The sequence below is a fragment of the Zalophus californianus genome, chromosome 5 (assembly GCF_009762305.2).
Source record: "Zalophus californianus isolate mZalCal1 chromosome 5, mZalCal1.pri.v2, whole genome shotgun sequence".
NCBI lineage: Eukaryota > Metazoa > Chordata > Mammalia > Carnivora > Otariidae > Zalophus > Zalophus californianus.
This window is the reverse complement of record NC_045599.1, coordinates 143,198,321-143,216,639: the sequence shown is the minus strand read 5'-3', so window position 1 is coordinate 143,216,639 and position 18,319 is coordinate 143,198,321. Positions and strand designations below refer to the sequence as shown.

The window sequence follows — 18,319 nt, the reverse complement described above, 5'->3', positions numbered from 1 at the left end:
GTTTATGGCATAGATTATGATGATGGTCCCATGGGTGTATACTTACTTCAAAATTCATCAAGTTGTATATTTTAATTCTGTTCAGTGTTTTGTATATCATTCATACCTCAATAAGCTGGTTTAAGAACAAAACTAAAATCTATCTTAAATTATAAGTTATTAATTAATTAATAATATTAATTAATTATAGAAATATACATTAATTTAATACTTGTCTGGGAAATATTCAGTATAATCTAAATGAAATATACTAACACAAACAAAATTGTATATTTCCTTACTGATGTGGCTGAAGATAATAATTTAATTTAGAATCAGCATCCTGAAGACAACTTAAATAAGGTTGATTCTAGAAACCTTGTTGCTAATTTTCCAAAAACGATAAATAACACTTAAATCCCTACATATATTAAGTATTTCCAAAACCCACAGATGGTATTCTTTCAAAATAACATAAGCCAGGTTCCAGGTTAATGTTAGGTGTATAGATTTTATATTTATTGCATAAAGGAACTATGTCTCATATCTTATAATTATTTTATCCACTACTGTGACTAGCACAGTAAACACTTACAGACTAGACTGGAGACATAACCACAAAAGATTACAGGTTATCAAAGGTTTAAGAACATTTCAATACCCAGGTGCATGATATAAAGTATATGTGCTATAGATATAGGAGGTCCACAAAAGGAGAGGGTGGGAAACTAAATATTCCTAAGTGAACAAAGAAAGAGTAAAGGATGTGATGTGTTCTGATTAAGTTTGGAATGTAGATATACAAAGGAGATGGAAGAGAATATTCTTGATGTAAGGGGGACAATGTGTGGAGGATACAGATGATTAAAGTATATTCAGGGGCACCTGAGGGCTCAGTCAGTTAAGCATCCAACTCTTGATTTTAGCTCAGGTCATGATCTCAGGGTTGTAAGACCGAGCCCTGGTCAGGCTCTGCAGTGGGCGTGGAGTCTACTTAAGATTCTCTCTCCCCCTCTCCCTCTGCCCCTCCCCACTGCATGCGCGCGCTCTCTCTCTCTCTCTCTCTCTCAAAAAAAAAAAAAAAGGCAGGTTCAGAACACAAACAAAAGAGATATGTCTGGGGGAAAAAGAGAGCGAAGGTTTGTGTTTGGTTAGAGAAGGCTGGAAGTAAGTCATGGCTGTACTACAGCTACAGAAGGATGACGAATTTTGACGGACTGACTCATTCATTCAACACTGCAACCATCAGACACTGGTAGCTGCCAAGACTGTGAATGAAAGACAGGTAGTCCTTGACCTCATGAACTTCTTAGTCGAGCAGAACAAATGAGCATTAATCAAATACACACACAACTAAGTATATAAACTGCAAGCTGTGGTTAGTCCTAGGAAGGAAGAGCAGAATCCTAGGAAGAGCTAACATGGGAACAGGCTCCGTGGAGAGAAAGGGAAACGGGATGGCTCCCCTGAGGAGCATCATCCAAACAATGGAGGAGAGTGCTGGTCACATGGAGGAAGAGGGCGTCACATGGGAAGAAAAAGCAGCCTGTTCAATGATCAGGAATGACAGAGCAGGAGGAAAAAGGCAACCTGAGGGGAAGCTGGGGAGGTGGGCAGGGCCACACTTCCCATCCCGGAAGGCCAGGCTAGAGACCATGGCCTTCTTCCCAGGAGCAAGGGGAGGTCATAGAAGGTTCTAAGTAGAAAGCAGTGTGGTTGGGTTTGTGTTTTCATTACTCTTCTGTCAGCAATGTGAGATGGATGGCAGACAGCTGAAGCAGGAGGAGACGTCATCAGAAAGCTATTTGGGTGTTTCAGGTGAGCAACAATGACAGCCTGGCCTAGGATGTCTGTCTATGAGAGGCAAAGCGCTGGAGACAGTCCCCCAATATTTAAAAGATAGGGTCAACGAGACTTGGAGATCGAGCAGACTTGAGAGCGGAAGGAGGCCCAGATGTTCCAGACAAAGCTCTCTGATTGTGCAGTTCAAAGGATGATGGCGGGACTTCCTGGGGGAAGGACCAGAGGAGAGGAAGTTCAGTGTCAAACACTTGGAGTAGCAGTCTGTGAAACCCCCATGAGAATGTATCAAACAGGCAGCCAGCCGAGTGCACAGATTTCAAGCCAAAGGACAGGCTAAACCGGAGAGAGAAGCTGATGGAGCCTATCACCCAGGAGGCTGAGGATGAGCCTGCCCGGGAAGAAGATTGGAGTGAAGACAGAAGTCTGCCTTACCCTGCCCTATGCCTGGCTCCAGAAATAGCATGGAGCTCAAAAAATATGTTCTCAATAAACAAACAGGGAAATGCACCCATGAAAGTCAGGACACTTGCTAGGAAAACAAGGACAAAGAAATGAAAGTTTCCCTGACCTCCATGTAATCCTGGCTTGGGATGACACAATGAGATTTAAAAGAAAGGAGCAGATTTGTGAGAAATTAACAAAGGAAAGATCAATAAGACCTCTGTCTTGTAACAGAAGAGATGACTGAAATAGAGACCTCGCAGGGCTCGGTATTTAAATAAAATCATCGGGCGCCTGGGTGGCTCAGTTGGTTAAGCGACTGCCTTCGGCTCAGGTCATGATCCTGGAGTCCCGGGATCGAGTCCCGCATCGGGCTCCCTGCTCAGCAGGGAGTCTGCTTCTCCCTCTGACCCTCTTCCTTCTCGTGCTTTCTATCTCTCATTCTCTCTCTCAAATAAATAAATAAAATCTTTAAAAAAATAAATAAATAAATAAATAAATAAATAAATAAAATCATCTTAATTATGGCATATTACAATGTTTGTCACCTGAAATTGTTATTTTATCATTCATCATAATGCCTTACATGATACTCCACAAAGTCCTTCCACACTAATTATCATTTTTCATAGTTAACTTTAATATAGCTCTGAAATTCTGTCATTTTGTGCTCTGCATTTATATCCTACTTCAAGGAATTTTAAAGTTTTACCCTTAGTTGTATTCACATTTTAATAGGACTTAAAATTGTAAATCACTGACCTTTTCTCAAACTTTATAAGACAACAGAGAAACTGTACATGTGTATTTCAAATACGTTTAAATATTCTGTGTTTAAAAGCCACAGTTTGGAAGACCACTACTGTCAACAGCACTATGTAGAGAACAGAATGTCTCTGGTAGATAAGAATAAATACCTATACATAATAAACATGGGTTCCGGCCCCAGTACGGGTCCTAATGGCTCCTTACATCTCTGACAATTCCCTCAGTTTCACTGTCCCCAATGTCTCCATCTGTAAAGGTCAGGAGATGGGCTAATCTGTTGTTCTCATGGTGGGTCCCACGGAACTGGAGAGCCAGATGTGGACATGTCACAGATGTAGGATGAGAGAACAGGCTCCAGAACCCTTCCTCACCTACACTTTTCACTGTTTTATCTATTAGAGCTACCTGCAAGGTTTTACTGAGAAATGGGACTCCTCTTAATTATTAAAACATAATCAGACAAAAAGTTTGAAAACCACTGCCATGAACCCAGGCACTCCCTGAGGGTCTGGTCAGGGGTGACACCTAAACATCCCTACCATCTTAAATATCCACAAGTAATTTCTCACCAAAAGCTGAAAAACCATAAACTAAATGACCTCTAACGTCTCCTCTACCACGTCCATGTTCAATTTCATTTAGAGCGAGAGACACTCGTGTTCCGCAGGACGGATGATCGTGGACAGAACTGGAAGCAGCAAAGGACCCAAGCCACAGAACACTCTAACATCCCTTTCCAAGGACAGCAGCCAGCAGAGCATTGCTGGGTAAGGTCTTCTTCTTCGATGTCCGGCACTGTAGCCACAAGAACAGAATATCCAAGAGACATTCAGCTTTAACTACTCTGAGGTTGAACACAAATGCTATCAAAGTAGATAAAACCTCAGTGCCCTCCTGGGATATCTTGGAAGACGTCTGGGTATCCAACTGAGACAAAGCCTTCCAGTATCCCTGAAAAGACTAGGGTTACTAGAAATTAACCCAAGGGAGTACAAGATTGAAGATGAGTGTCTGATAACCACACTCTTGGGAAAATTAGTTACCTAATTTTTGCAACTTTGGTGAAAAGAACACCATCTTGCAAAAAATCCTCAAATATTGGACAAAGTGACTTTGGGCTCAATCCAGGACAGAGACAGCAAAGAGCACAGAATGTAAACACACACACACACACACACACACACACACACACACACACACACACACACACACACACACACTGTTAACCAAAAACTGTGACCAAAGTTTCCACCACACTAACCAGCAACTAAGGCATCCTTAGGCCATCGGCTGAACCAGTCAATAGTGCATCCTGAAATAAGGGCAGGGAACTTCAATGCTCGATTTCGAAATTTCTCCCCAACAGGTGAAAAGCAGAGCACAATGTGAAGGTTCTGTCGGACCCGACTCATGAAGTAGTCATGCAGGTTCTCGTTGGTAGGAGGGCGCCTGGGGTATTCTTTCTTCATGACAGATAGGAGATCACTATTAATTTCATCAATTTCATCACGAGCAAATAGGTTGGAGAACTTCAAAAGAAGAGGAGACATTCAAATTCAGTACAGACACATGAAAAGAGATCAAAATGCACAGCTCAATACATATGATATCTTTCCTCCATTTGTGTTCTTAAACTCACCTTTAGAAAATTAACCAAAGTCTTCATGACACAAACAAATGGAAAGATATTCCACACTCATAGGTTAAAAGAATTAATATTGTTAAAATGTCCATCCTTCCCAAAGTGGTGTAGAGATTCAATGCAATCCCTACCAAAATATCAACAGTATTCTTCACAGAACTAGAACACATAATCCTAAAATGTGTATGGAACCACAAAAGATCCCAAATAACCAAGGCAATCTTGAAAAAGAAGAACAAACCTGGACATATCACAATCCCATATTTCAAGATATACTACAAAGCGATAATAAACAAAACGGTATGGTACTGACACAAAAACAGACCTACAGATCAATGGAACAGAAGAGAAAGCACAGAAATAAACCCACACTTACATGTTCAAATAATCTATGACAAAGGAATCGAGAGCATATAATAGGGAAAAGACCATCTCTTCAATAAATGGTGCCAGGAAAACTGGACAGCTACGTGCAAACGAATGAAAATGGACCACTATCTCATTCCATACCCAAAAATAAACTAAAAATGGATAAAACTCCTAGAAGAAACACAGGCCGTAATTTCTCTGACATCAGCCATAGAAACATTTTTTCCAGTTGCGTCTTCTCAGGCAAGGGAAACAAAAGCAAAAATAAACTATTGGGACTACAACAAATAACAAGCTTTTGCACATCCTTTTTTAAAAAAATTAACCAAAGTCCTCAAGATAAGATACTCCATATTTTAAATACACAAATTATTCTATTATTAACTGCAAAGTCATAGCTCTTTAAAGGGGTAAACAGACATATCGAAAATCCAATCAGCTGTTTTATTCTCTAAAACCCAATAGAAAAAGCAATTCTTGCTACTGATTTCCTAATCCCCAATAACAACACTCACTCAAAAACTCTAATGGAAGGAAAGAGCTCTAAATTTGGAGGGAATCTGAAGAGTCAAAATGCATGAAGATAAATGAGCTCCTACCTCACCCGATGATAAAACATTGTTCATATATTCCAAAAATGACTCATCCTTAATCTCATTGTCTGTAAAGATAAAAGTGATTCCTTTGCCTCGCTGCCCCGCCGTTCTATACAAAATCTTCAAGTCTTCCACCAGATTTGATGTGTTGTAGGATCTAAAGAGATATTGTCATTGTGTCATTAGCTAAACTATTCTGATGGGAAGGAAAGATCCTTATAACAATACTTTATGCCATTTGGTTAATCAAAAGAAATACTGATGTTGTTTCATCAGGTAAGAATTTTATTGTAGGGCGCCTGGGTGTCTCAGTCGTTAAGCGTCTGCCTTCGGCTCGGGTCATGATCCCAGGGTCATGGGATCAAGCCCCACATTGGGCTCCCTGCTCAGCAGGGAGTCTGCTTCTCCCTCTCCCATTCCCCCTGCTTGTGTTCCCTCTCTTGCTGTCTCTCTCTGTCAAATAAATGAATAAAATCTTTAAAAAAAAAAAGATTTTATTGTATGTGAATGTTACTGGTTCATTATATTTCCTTATAAAGATGAAATTGATTTTTTTAAAATTTCTTTCGTTTTTCTAATAGCTATTCCTTTGAGAGTAATAGAGGCACATCTTGGTAAAATTTTGAGTACTTCACCACTCACGAAAGTTAAGAGCTATTTTTCCCATTGAGGCATAACTGACATATGACATTATCTTAGTTTCAGGTACACAACATAATATTTCCATACTTGTATATATTGCAAAAGGATCACTACAATAAGTCTAGTTAACATCAAGTCAAGTAACATTATATTTACCTGCAAATATGAAACTGGTTTTTAAACTCCACATTTCATTAACTATTGTAATTAATTTTTTAAATGCAAAATAAAAATCTAGAGTGAAAAGTCAACCTGAAACCAAAATATCATTTTTACCACAACTAAATGTCATCTGAACGGGTATGCTTCATTTTGAAAATATTTCGTGGTGAGGCTAATAAAAAAGTCAAATTGGAATGTTTATTATGCACCCATCAGTAATTGGTATTTTTTTTAAAGATTTTTTTTTTTATTTGTCAGAGCATGAGCACAAGCAGGGAGAGAGGCAGGCAGAGCAGGCAGAAGCAGGCTCCCCACTGAGCAGCGTGCTTGATGCAGGACTCGATCCCAGGACCTGGGATCATGACCTGAGCTGAAGGCAGATGCTTAACCGACTGAGCCACACAGACGTCCCTGCAATTGGTATTTTAGAAGATACCTCATAAATTAAATGAAATTAAATCATTTCAAGTTTAATTATATAGGCTGAGGAAGACGCCCTAATTCAAATGGTGCCTTCTTGGGGCACCTGGCTGGCTCAGTCGGAAGTGCATATGACTCCAGATGTGAGGGTTGTAAGTTCGAGCCCCACATTGGGTATAGAGGTTACTTAAAAATAAAATTTTTTTAAAAAGTAAAATAAAATAAAATGAAATGAAATCTTTAAAAAAAAAATGGTGCCCTTTCATCCCCCAACACAATTATTTCATTGCATCTTTGGGTCCCCTGTAAAAGAGTTTTCTGAGCAATCAGTCTACTGTAATAGGAACAGCTGAAAATATGAAATATCCCACCCTAAATCTTCTTTCACTGTCAAAAGCAATCCGTTAGTGGAAATCAGCCTGCAGTCATGAAATATTAGAGATGTCCCAAAACAGAGTAGCCCATTGCCACCAAAAGTAAAAATAAAGATATTCCAATCCTGGAGATTCAGATTTACTAAATTATCATTTCAATTTTATGTCATTAAATAAACTCAGAGTTCAGAGCACAAGAGCAAATGGCCTTCTGATTTTTTTCAAAGCTACTATTTAACTCTATGTTCTGTGCTTTTTGATCATCTAAAACCTAAATCCTAGAGCCAGAAATCCCACCACGATACATCAATATTTTAAGAAAATGTCTGCAGAAATGCGATCTGAGAGATTAGAAAAGAATTTCAAAGACTCAGTCCCCCACTGGGGAGAGAGAGAGAGAGAAAGAGAGAGAGAAAGCTTCTCTTGACTTGGGAAAACTTTCAGCCCAGTCCCCTGGATCAAGGGCCCACTGCCTCAAATAATGGCCTGAGCCCTCTAACACATGGCTGTGCTTCCCAAATGTGAGGCTCTTGCTTGCTGATTCTTGGCCATGTAGCTACGCAGAGGCTTGGGCAGTAAGATGGTCTCTTGAAGGTGTGAGAAGGCAAATGCCTTGGCCCTCCTTTTCATCATAATGGAGCATTCCCACTATGACATATGGAGGAACTAACTGATCACTGAGAGAGGAGCTGCAAGACGTTTTTCCTGAGGCAGTGTGGTACAGTGAAAGTCAAGCCAGACCAGAAACCAGAAATACTGTGGTCAATTCCCAGGCAGACCTGGGATTTCAGACAAGTGATAGTCTCTGAATCTCAGCTGTAAGATAGGCTAATATTATTATATGCCCTGCTAACTGATAAAGGTCCTTTGAAGACCAAACTAGCCTAAGCACATGAAAGTGCTTTGAAAATTAAAAGGCTTAATTAAAATTAAAATATTAGGAACAAAAATCTCAGAGTCCAGTCTCTTTCCTGTATAGGTTACCTGTTACCTAACTCTACTGCTCTCCACAAACTAGAAGAATTATACACAGGGTAATTATTTCTCTCTGCCCTAGTACTTGAAAAACAAACAGCAACCTTTTGGATTTATTCTCCAAGCAAAAGTCTATAATTCAGACCAAATGAAAAGTCTGACAACAACTTGAATACCCGGATCTTAAACCCAGAGTTAATAATTTTCAATCGCTGTCCTAGCAGGTATCTATGGGCCTCCATCAGGAAGAGAAGGAGGGATGCTTTGCCCGACTGGGCCAAGCCAAAGCTCTAGAGCATGGCCAACAGGCAAGACTTCCTGCTCCCACACCTACAAGTTAACCTCTAATAATTCTCAGCCCAACTAAAGTTTCCAAATTGGCCTCTTGCCTCTCATCTTGGTTAATCCTGAAATTCTGTTCAGCCCCTCTGAATCACCCCTGCGTATCTCTCCATGCTGACTCTTCACTTCCTAGTTCCACCCTCACTACACATATATGACCAAGAACGACCCTCCCGGGGTTCCCTACCTTGATGAGTGTATGCTTCAGTTGGCCAGCTTCCCGAGCCAGAACTAGGATGGACCAAGTCCAAAAGTTCAACTTTCCAGTGATCCTGAGTCTGTCCTTTTTTATCCATTCTCACTGCTCCCAATCCTGACCCATCATCTCTTGCCTAGATCCCTGAGACAGCCTTATAACTATTTCCATTGTTTTCTGTACATACAAACCCACAGGCCGTCCCTAGCAGTAATTCATTAACAGTCTCCTGTTGCTTTGGGATAAAGTCCAAATTCCTTATCATACCTCCAAAGGCCTCCATTTCTATTCCTTTCCCACTTGCTATCTCACGCTGCACAGCCCGCCATACTGAACTTCTTCCAGGCCTCAGTGTGACTTCACGGGTGCTGACACTTTTGCCTGGAACACTCTTCACCTCACCTCTTTTCTGAGATAATTCCTAATTGTACTCAGGTCTCAGTTTAAACATCTTTTCCTCCAGGAAGCCTTTTCTGACCATCCCCCAGACTAGGTTAGGAGTCCCTCCCTCATGTTACAGCAGGAGCTGGTTGGTCTTCATTTATTTTCTTCCAGCAGACAGCACCTACGTATGACACCTTCCTGAATGAATTGCTCCGCTGTCTGACCCCCTTGACTATTAGAAGCTCTGTGATGACACAAGGCAGGTTCACCTTGCTCACCATGAACTCCCCAGCACCTAGCCAGTGCCTGACGCATAGCCAGTGTTCAATAAATATTTCTAAATGTATGAGTGAATCAATATAAAGTTTTCATCTACTTTACTCGTTTATTAACATTCTTGAAATCTGAACTAACATGTAGTAGGGATACATTTCTTCTGAAATACACCAAGAGGAATACATAGAATATTCATGGCATGCATAACATAAAAACAGGGAGGCAGCTCTTCCCTATAATAAGAGGCTGAAATACTTCAAAAGCAAATTATTAATGTGAAAATTTCCTGATCTATAATAAAGGTTGAAAGGGGACGATGATAAGTCAACATTTAGGAAGGAAAATGATTGATTCCTTATGTGTAAGAAAAATGCATTAAGTTCAAGTGGCCTCTGAAAACCTGCTATCAAAATCCATTTCAGGTTAATTAAAGTGAAAGCGTGTTACCTTGTCAGAATGATCTGGAAGGAAGAATAGCCAGCAATGAACGAAGCCAACCTTGTCAGGCTCTGTTTTCCTGATCCCCCGACTCCGACCAGGAGGGCATTTCCCCGGGGCATGCCAATGACACGTGAGATCTAGAATGTGGAAGAGAAAAGGCATATAACATTGTCCAATGTGAAAATACTCCATTTTTTCCTGTGCGTGCACTGTAAGCATTTGGGAAGACATAAGTGTCTCAGGATCAGCATGGAGAGATACACTTGGCTGGACGAAGGAGGGTATTTCTGAAAGAGAATGATGTTTGAAGAGGGTGTGTGTTGGGGGTGCCTTTGGGAAACTAGAAGAGACCAGTATCGAAATGTCAACCCGAACCACCACTATGGCCTGCTCTGGGTTTTAAAGGAGAGAAATAAAGGGGACATGGAGATTTCCTTGTAGCCTCCCAACCTAATGCAGTGGGACAGGAAAGAGACTAAAATTTCAAGACAATGTGTATCCTTGGAATACAGAACACACAGTTGATTAGAATATCCTCTACATTTGAAAAATGAGAGTTTAAATTGAAGGGAAGGAAATTCCCAAAATGTGGTACAGATGATGGAATTTTTAAAAAGAAGAACTGGAGGAGGAAGAGGAAGAGGAAAAGGAAGAAAACAAACATAACAAACAAACACCCTCCTATTATTTGGCACAATCAGTGAGACCTAAGGAATCAACCAAGAAGTAAATATGGGTGGGCCAGTCAGTAGTCCCAGACTAATTCAAGTCCCCTTGTGGTAGAAGTCCATGTTTCTTTAGCTTTATTGTTGATGAACTGCTTCTACCACCCGGCTTCCAACACCCACCTAGAGGGGATTCAGTGTAGGATTCTCCTTGATGCTTTCTTCTCCATACTCCATGGAGTATGGTAACTATTTCTCTTTTCCTCCTAATGACAGTTTGAGCCTGGGGAATTACAGTGATACCCACTTGTCTATAGAATAATAACTTTATAGTTATTAGTATATAATATAGAATATAATATAGAATAATATTCTATAGAATAATAAAAAAGAGTGAGACAGGGCTGAGAAGGGTCTCTTCTCTGCAGCTGATGGAAGCCTCCTGGGGTGACCTGGCTTCTGTATCCTGCCAGTGTATTGCTAAACATCCTTTCTCAGGATTACCTCGTCTGGCAGAGGCAATACTTACCCCTGTTGGGACTACTCTTGTTTTCTTCTTATCGAGGTATAATAAAGTGTTGGGACTACTCTTGGCTTTTAGATTATTAACCCCCCCGCCCCAATTTAGTGTGAGCCTGGGAAATGAAGACCATTTTCTTGTCCCTGCTGTGGATCTGAGAGCCCTCGGAATAGGTGAGGGACACACCCATCTTTCCAGGCTCCTACTCACCCTGCCCACGATTCTCTCCAAAGTTGTTGTAGTCAGGGAAGGAACGGTACTGGCAAGAATGATCTGCCAATGTATATTCATATTATTTCCCTGATATTCCTTCAAGAGGCACAGATATGGCAGGTAAGGAGCTACCGAAAACCACACTAGAATCTTCTGTGTCTTTCCTTGGTTAACATTTTTCAAAACATACAGTTTTTGTCATAACCACTTCCTTTCATTGGTGCTGGTGAATATATTAAGGGTTTAAATAATTGTTGTTAATTAATTAGGTATTGGGAACCTTCACCAACATCTTTTCCTGAAACTAGGCCTAGGTCTTATATTAAAATTTTCCATTCCTAGTTTCTAGCATATGGTAAACAAACCATATACAACAAATGAACATAGACATGAACAAGCAAGCAGAAGGGTTTAAAAGAGACTCAAAAACTCATAGTCTAATTACAAATAGAAATTCAATGAAAAAACACAATCAAGTAATACCTTTAAATGGGACTCTTTCGTCTTACTCTACACAGATTGTGAGATAGAAATATTCATTTTTCAATCCCTTTAGCAAATATCTTAAAAATTAACAATGCCCATCCTGCCCCACAGGTGCTCACATGCTAGCAGAGGAGAGAGACCTATTAACAGAAATGTGGGGATGCACATTCCATGGCGAATGCTGAAACAGGTAAGAATGGTAGTGAAGGAAACAGTGCTGCTGGGTAGAGGCAAGTCTTAGTTGTAGAGCTGGAGTGTGATCTGGTTGGAAAGGTAACTAGAAGTCTCTCATACAAAGAATGGGGCACGCCAGTCAGGAGCTGAGCTACATTTTAAGAAGAGGAAATGAGATGCAGGAAGTCTCAGAGTCAACAAAAGGCCTGAGGTATCCCTATAGAGGGGTAACTTCAGTACTAGGTACAGAAATATCAGGAGATGAGGCAGCAAAGGGTGATTCTGGACCACACTGGGTCCTGGGTTAAATTCCAAACCTATTTATCAAGTAGCTCAAGTGTGCCTATTCTCCATCCTGTGAATACTGAGGTAAATAAATTGGATGCCCATGCTCACAGAGCTTATTGCCCAGAAGGGAAAACAAACACACACATTAATAAATTCCACATGAGGCAACATTTGCTGGGAAGGCATAGGGGTGAAGTGCTCTGGAAGCAGGGTATGTTTCATCATGGGTGGCTGATTTTTCTGGATTACCTGCTAAGCAGAGCACGAGCCATAGACTAGAGTGTTACGCAGGGGTTAGACCATGAGAAATCACACACACCATGGTCTGAATCTTTACCAAAGAGGCAAAAGAACTATCACAGAGATACTCTCTGTGCTTTGAAAGAAAATCTTTACCTTAATGAAGAAGGGAATCAAGAAATATGTCTGGTCTCATGTCACAACTTGTTTTGCTGCAGGTTTCATCTTAATTTCATCTTAATTCTGTCTCTTGACTTTCATCACATCTTATGACTAAGTCACACATTTCAAGGTTCACATCCACACAACAGTTTGGATGTACTGTCCCCAGGAAACAGGAGAGTAGAAGAGAGGGTCTTCCTAGGATATCTTTTATCCTAGCTTATATCTTATATCTTAGCTCAAAAACTCCAGTCACAAATTCTTCAGCCAATTCCAGAGCAGACACAAGAGGCTGAGAGGGGAATTGAGGGAAAACAGTCAAAGACCCTATGCTAAGTCTCAATGTCAAGTCCCCACATTGTGAAGAAATGGTCATCGTTCATCGTCTGTGCATGAAACATAGAAATGAGAGAGTTCTAGAGAACTAGCTCAAACATAAGACTAACATAAATAGTCTCATCTTCAATCTGAGCCATTAGGAAATCCTAGGCATATCAGATTTTGTCTCCAAAAGACATTAGTTATAAAGTTGCCTTTGGTATTATTTATTTTCTTTCATTCTTCTTTTTTTTAATCATTAAGTATGACAGAATTGCTATCATTATATTTGGAGGAACATTTTTGCTCACAATTCAGTACAGACGTCTCAGACTCTGAGAATTCAGAATGTCCAAGCTATATGCCCTCATGTGGCGGGAGACTCAACCTAAAATGGCCATCCCCCTCCCTGACATACTCCAGCCTTCCCACTCTCTTCTACTTTCAGAGGGAGGGTCAACTAGATGAACTCTAGATTCAGTAATTATCAGAGGTGACAATTTCTGATTATGAGATTTTTCCTTATGGTTCAACCTAAGTAATGGAATACAGCCTCGAGCTGTTGCCTTTCTAACTAAAAGGATGTAGTCTGAAAAAGTAACTGACATCAACAGAGTGAGAATATCAACGACAGATTTAAAATGGCCTTATCTTCCACCACAGAGAAATTAGATCACATAAGTTATCAAATAAATAATATATTTTACCTCCAACCTTTGAGAGTCAACCCTCCTATGAACAGATACTGGCATGACTCCTGTGACAAAGTAGAAAAGAAAATGTACTTTCCTGGTGGATTTCATTCTAAGAGAATTTTCAAGCCGCTCAAAATCAATTGTTTATGCATTCTTTTTTAATTATCTTTTCTAACTGTGGTGAAATATATATAACATAAAATTTACCGTCTTAACTATTAAGCACACAGTTCAATGGCATTAAGTACATTTATATTTTTGTGCGACCAACAACTATCTCCAAAACTCTTTTCATCTTGCAAAAATGAAACTCTGCACCATTAATCACTCCCCCTTCTCCCTACCCCCGAGCCCCTGGCAATCACTATTCTACTTGCTGTCTCCATGATTTTGACTATACTAAGTACCTCCAATAAGTGGAATCATAACAGTATTTATCCTTTTGTGACTGGCTTCTTTCACTGAGCATAGTGTCTTCAAAGTTTATGCAGTATTTTTTACTGCTCTCTTTTGCATAATGCAAAAAAATAAGCAGACTTTTTGCCTGTGCTTTGAACTCAGACGTCAACCGCATTCATTCTACGTGGTGAAAACACTGAGCTAGAAGCCATATAGCAACACTGAATAAAATTATATCACCCATTTGAAGTATCCGTGCTCTGAGATTCCGGCTGATTTTCAGCCTATAGGTGTGACATGTTGTATTCAGTTTAGAAATTAAATTGGAATATGGAATTGAGTTTATTTTCAAACTGAAAATTCTTCCAGGAGATGAAAACGAAAGAGGAGGGAAAAAATTCTGGTGTGAAGCCAAGTGCCCACCACTCTGGGGAGCTGTCACAGGGTATGGCCACTGACCTTGACTAAGTGAACCATGGAGTCCTCGAAGAACACCAAATCCATGCCGGTGCCGCGGATGCTCTCGTTATACAGCTGCAGGAACATATTCAAGCGCTCCTTTAGGTGATCGAAAGATTCAATTGGCTCATAAATTTTGGGCATTTCAGCATCAGCCTCCTCGGGTGTTTCACCTGGGATTAGGGAAAAAGAACTTGTTTTCTTCATATCACTGGGCTGTACTAGTTTCTTCAACCTAAATTAATACACTCGTAGCTGGACAATTTCACACTTAATAATACCGATTTTCATCCAAATGCCACATTATATATTTTTAGAAAAGAAAAGAAAAGAAAGCAGGGGCGCCTGGGTGGCTCCATTGGTTGAGTGTTTGACTCTTGATTTTGGCTCAGGTCATGATCTCAGGGTCCTAGGATGGAGCCCCCATGGGCTCCACGCTCAGTGGGGAGGCTGCTTGAGATTCTCTCTCTCCCTCTGCCTCTCCCCCCACTCGCGGGCACTCCCCTCTCTCTCACTCTCTCTCTCTAAGTAAATAAATAAATCTTTAAAAGAAAAAAAAAGTAAGCAAACAATAGTAAAAGCATTGGAATTCTTGTGATCCTACCCAGTCTTAGTTCTTTCCTGTCTAGAAAGGGCCTATTTCAAATACTGCCATATATATTGAATTTAATCCAAATCCATAGTTGAGTATTGGCATTTCAAGGAACCTTCCAGGGGTATTCGCTTAATGGTCAAAATGAAGGTCGAAAAAGTAGGGATTTAATGTCAGAATCAGCTAGAGAGGTCAAGACTTAAAAGTTTTTTTAATAAGAAAAAAAGGAAAAGGTCACTGCATTTGCTCAGGAAATTCCTATGAATGAGGAATTTCAGGTTAGTAGTGAAGACAGAAGTGAATTTTGGGGAATGGAGGTAGAGGGTAGAATAATGATTTCCTAAATAAATGAACTATGTCACTGAGAAAAGATGTACTAAAATCAATATACTTTTTAAAAAAATTAGAAACACATAACATACCAATGTAACACTTTTCCATCTTTGAATACAAAGCACAATGCCAAAAGAAAGCTAAATTGGACATATATTAGTTCTCCATCAGTTAACATCAGTAACAGGAAAAAAAGTGACACGTGAGTTGAATATGCCAATAACAACTTAGAAATTCACTGGGTACTAGAAGAGTGAGTGGCTCTTCCAAATCTAACAGTACATAATTATTTTCAGTTGACCCTGTCCTAATATAATAGCATAGTAACCTTTTTATGGCAAAGCAAGAAAACTGATTTAACATAATCATGAAGATTGGCTTATTTGCAAAGCTCTCACTAAATGAATTTCAATAGTCACTTCAGTGTTTCATAAATGTTCAACTCAAGCTTTGAGAAACAAAGTGCTTTGAAGTCAAAAAACGTTAGCTGTTTCCTTCAACGCAACCACCCCACAAAAATGCAGTTGTGCTTTGCTCCTCAAAAACCATCATCTAATAATTTAGCCTTCTGAATTAAAAGAGGTAAAATACATAAATTCTAATTATTTATCCTTCTGAATTAGAGAAAATGGGATACATAAATTCTAATTTTAAATGCTCTTACACTTACAGGATTTTTGTAGGTGACACATTTTATTTAAAATAAAATGTGTCAGCTTCTTTCTGTGGAAGGATCCCTCCAACCGCATAGCCAGCAGTAAACCTCCTTTTGTAACTGGCGCTCGGAAACTTTTGATAGATCAAATACATCCTTATCAAATCTAGAAAGGCACTGCCTGGACATTTTCAACCATTTAGAAGATATAAAGAGCATGAATTTAAATATGCCTTTTTAAATATGGAAATTAATTTAAAATTTACCCTCCGTATTAAAAGAGGTAATTAAATGAAAGAAAATACTCTACTTAAGCTCAGTTATTTCTGAGGGAAAGAAGTAACTGGAGCACTATTTCTTTTCATAAGAAGAAAAGTTAATATACATCTCCATTTTTCATAGAACCATAACCACGAAAGCTTATATCCACAGCACCCATCTCTTTCCAGTTATAGTCAATGGTCTTCTCAGATATCTGAGGTTTATCTATTTTCAACAGTCAGGATGACCTGAATAATAATTATCATTATTTTTGCTACCTTTCATTTGGGCAGACTGCCAAGCCACTCTACAGATAACATTTCATTTACTCCCCATGGTACTTATATTAATATTTCCATTTTCATAAATGAGGAGAATGAGGTTCAAGAAAGTTCAGAGACTCGCACAGTTACTATGTGGTAGATCCCTTCCTCAAACCTACTGCTGTGTGACAGCTCTAAGTCCTGGGCACTTCCTTCTACCCTGTCTTGCCTCCCAAATCTACCTTAATCTGCAAGACTAATATGCATAAAAATAGTTCATCTCTGAACTCCACGAGTGTCCACTCGGTCTGTATTTACTGAGCAGCTACAATGTCTCCGGCTTGTTTCGGTGAAGCTTACTAGACAGAAATCCAACATCCCTCAACTGAACATTCTGTCTTCAGGTACCCCTTTGGGGAATTTCAAATTCCGCTCAATAGTTTTACCTGTAGCTTCAGGTGCGTCCCTCAAGAAGTCCACAAAATAAGTATCAGTTCCACAATCCACCAAGAGTTTTTTCTCTTCACCAAACTCCTCCTCCACCAAACCTACTAAAGCCTTATCAAACCAAGTCACATCACTGGACACTGTGAAACGATCAGCTATAACACGTTTACACTCATGCTTCCACAGCCGTAACAGTTCCTGTCGAAAGCATAATTAAAATGTGTTATCCGTTTCTATTTGCCACAGTTGGGAATCAAGTTGACAGAATTACAGAGCACCATCCTTCCTGATCCAAGATGCTACATTTTAAAAACTTGAGGTTAAAACATACTTAACTTCATTTCAAATCGGTCTCATTCAAGTATATCAAATAGAGAAAGTCTATTCATTTTCAGTCTTTAAATTAAAATGAAAATATCCCTAGACAAATTGCTATAACCACTCTGATTAACCAACAAGGTAATATTTTATGTAAAAGTCCTAAGTCTGTGATAAACTAGTCTATTTGGATAAGATACCTACATTCATGTGGCCAGAGCATAATATAAAATGTAGTATATAAACAGTTCTCATGTATACAATGGAGATATTACAAAGGTATATTTACCTAACACAGTGCGAAGGAAATTTGTGGCAAAAATCTGGATTATCTGAACAAAGCAATCTACCTAGTCTACATAATCCAAGGTGCAAAGTTAACTGGAAGTTGAGGGAATTAACTGCTCTGTACACCTGTTTGTACAGCAAGCTCATTTGATTTGAAAGACTGATGGAAATTTCTTAACTTGCTAGAATTTTGCTGGTTAGGAGGTTTTTAAGCCATTCGATTACTAATGATAAAATACTATTTGGTTACCAAAATATAAAAGGAACTTAGTAATATATATTCAATGATTGCTGGAACTATTTATGGAGACTATTTAAAGTAAGCATCAAAAAATGGCTACTCAAAAAAATAATATTGGGGACATGCATTCTGCATTACCATTAATTTGTCAATAAATCTGAGGGGGAAAAAAATCAAGATAAAATGTTCCCTGCTGCTAAAATGACTCTCTGTTCTCTGTAACAAGGACAGTGAGTTTTCCCCGAAATGTCTTGGAGTCAGCCAGCGTCATTACCTACTTTGTGAGTTATCTGGGGCAAAGTTGGGGTTTTCTAGAGTCACTACTTGATATGTCTAGTGACAGTTTGGTGGATATATCTCAGCTGTCCCTGTGTGTTTATGTGGACAAGGCCCTAAAACCCACTTGTTTAACTACCTCCTCAGTTCCATAAAACTACAGGAGAAGCCAAGGTTACCCAAGCCTGAGCACACCGGGCCATACTTTGGGGGAAA

General features: G+C 39.5%; 1 protein-coding gene across 1 annotated transcript in view; it reads right to left on the bottom strand.

Moving 5' to 3' along the window:
• Window positions 1-18,319, bottom strand: part of DNAH5 (dynein axonemal heavy chain 5) — a 263,927-nt gene that overhangs the window by 77,038 nt on the left and 168,570 nt on the right. Inside the window, exons 51-55 of the mRNA XM_027606690.2 lie at window positions 16,980-17,178; window positions 14,430-14,602; window positions 9,817-9,947; window positions 5,602-5,755; window positions 4,253-4,520 (exon numbers count right to left, since the gene is read on the bottom strand). Coding sequence (XP_027462491.2) covers window positions 4,253-4,520; window positions 5,602-5,755; window positions 9,817-9,947; window positions 14,430-14,602; window positions 16,980-17,178 — 925 coding nt within the window. The remainder of the gene's footprint in view (window positions 1-4,252; window positions 4,521-5,601; window positions 5,756-9,816; window positions 9,948-14,429; window positions 14,603-16,979; window positions 17,179-18,319) is intronic.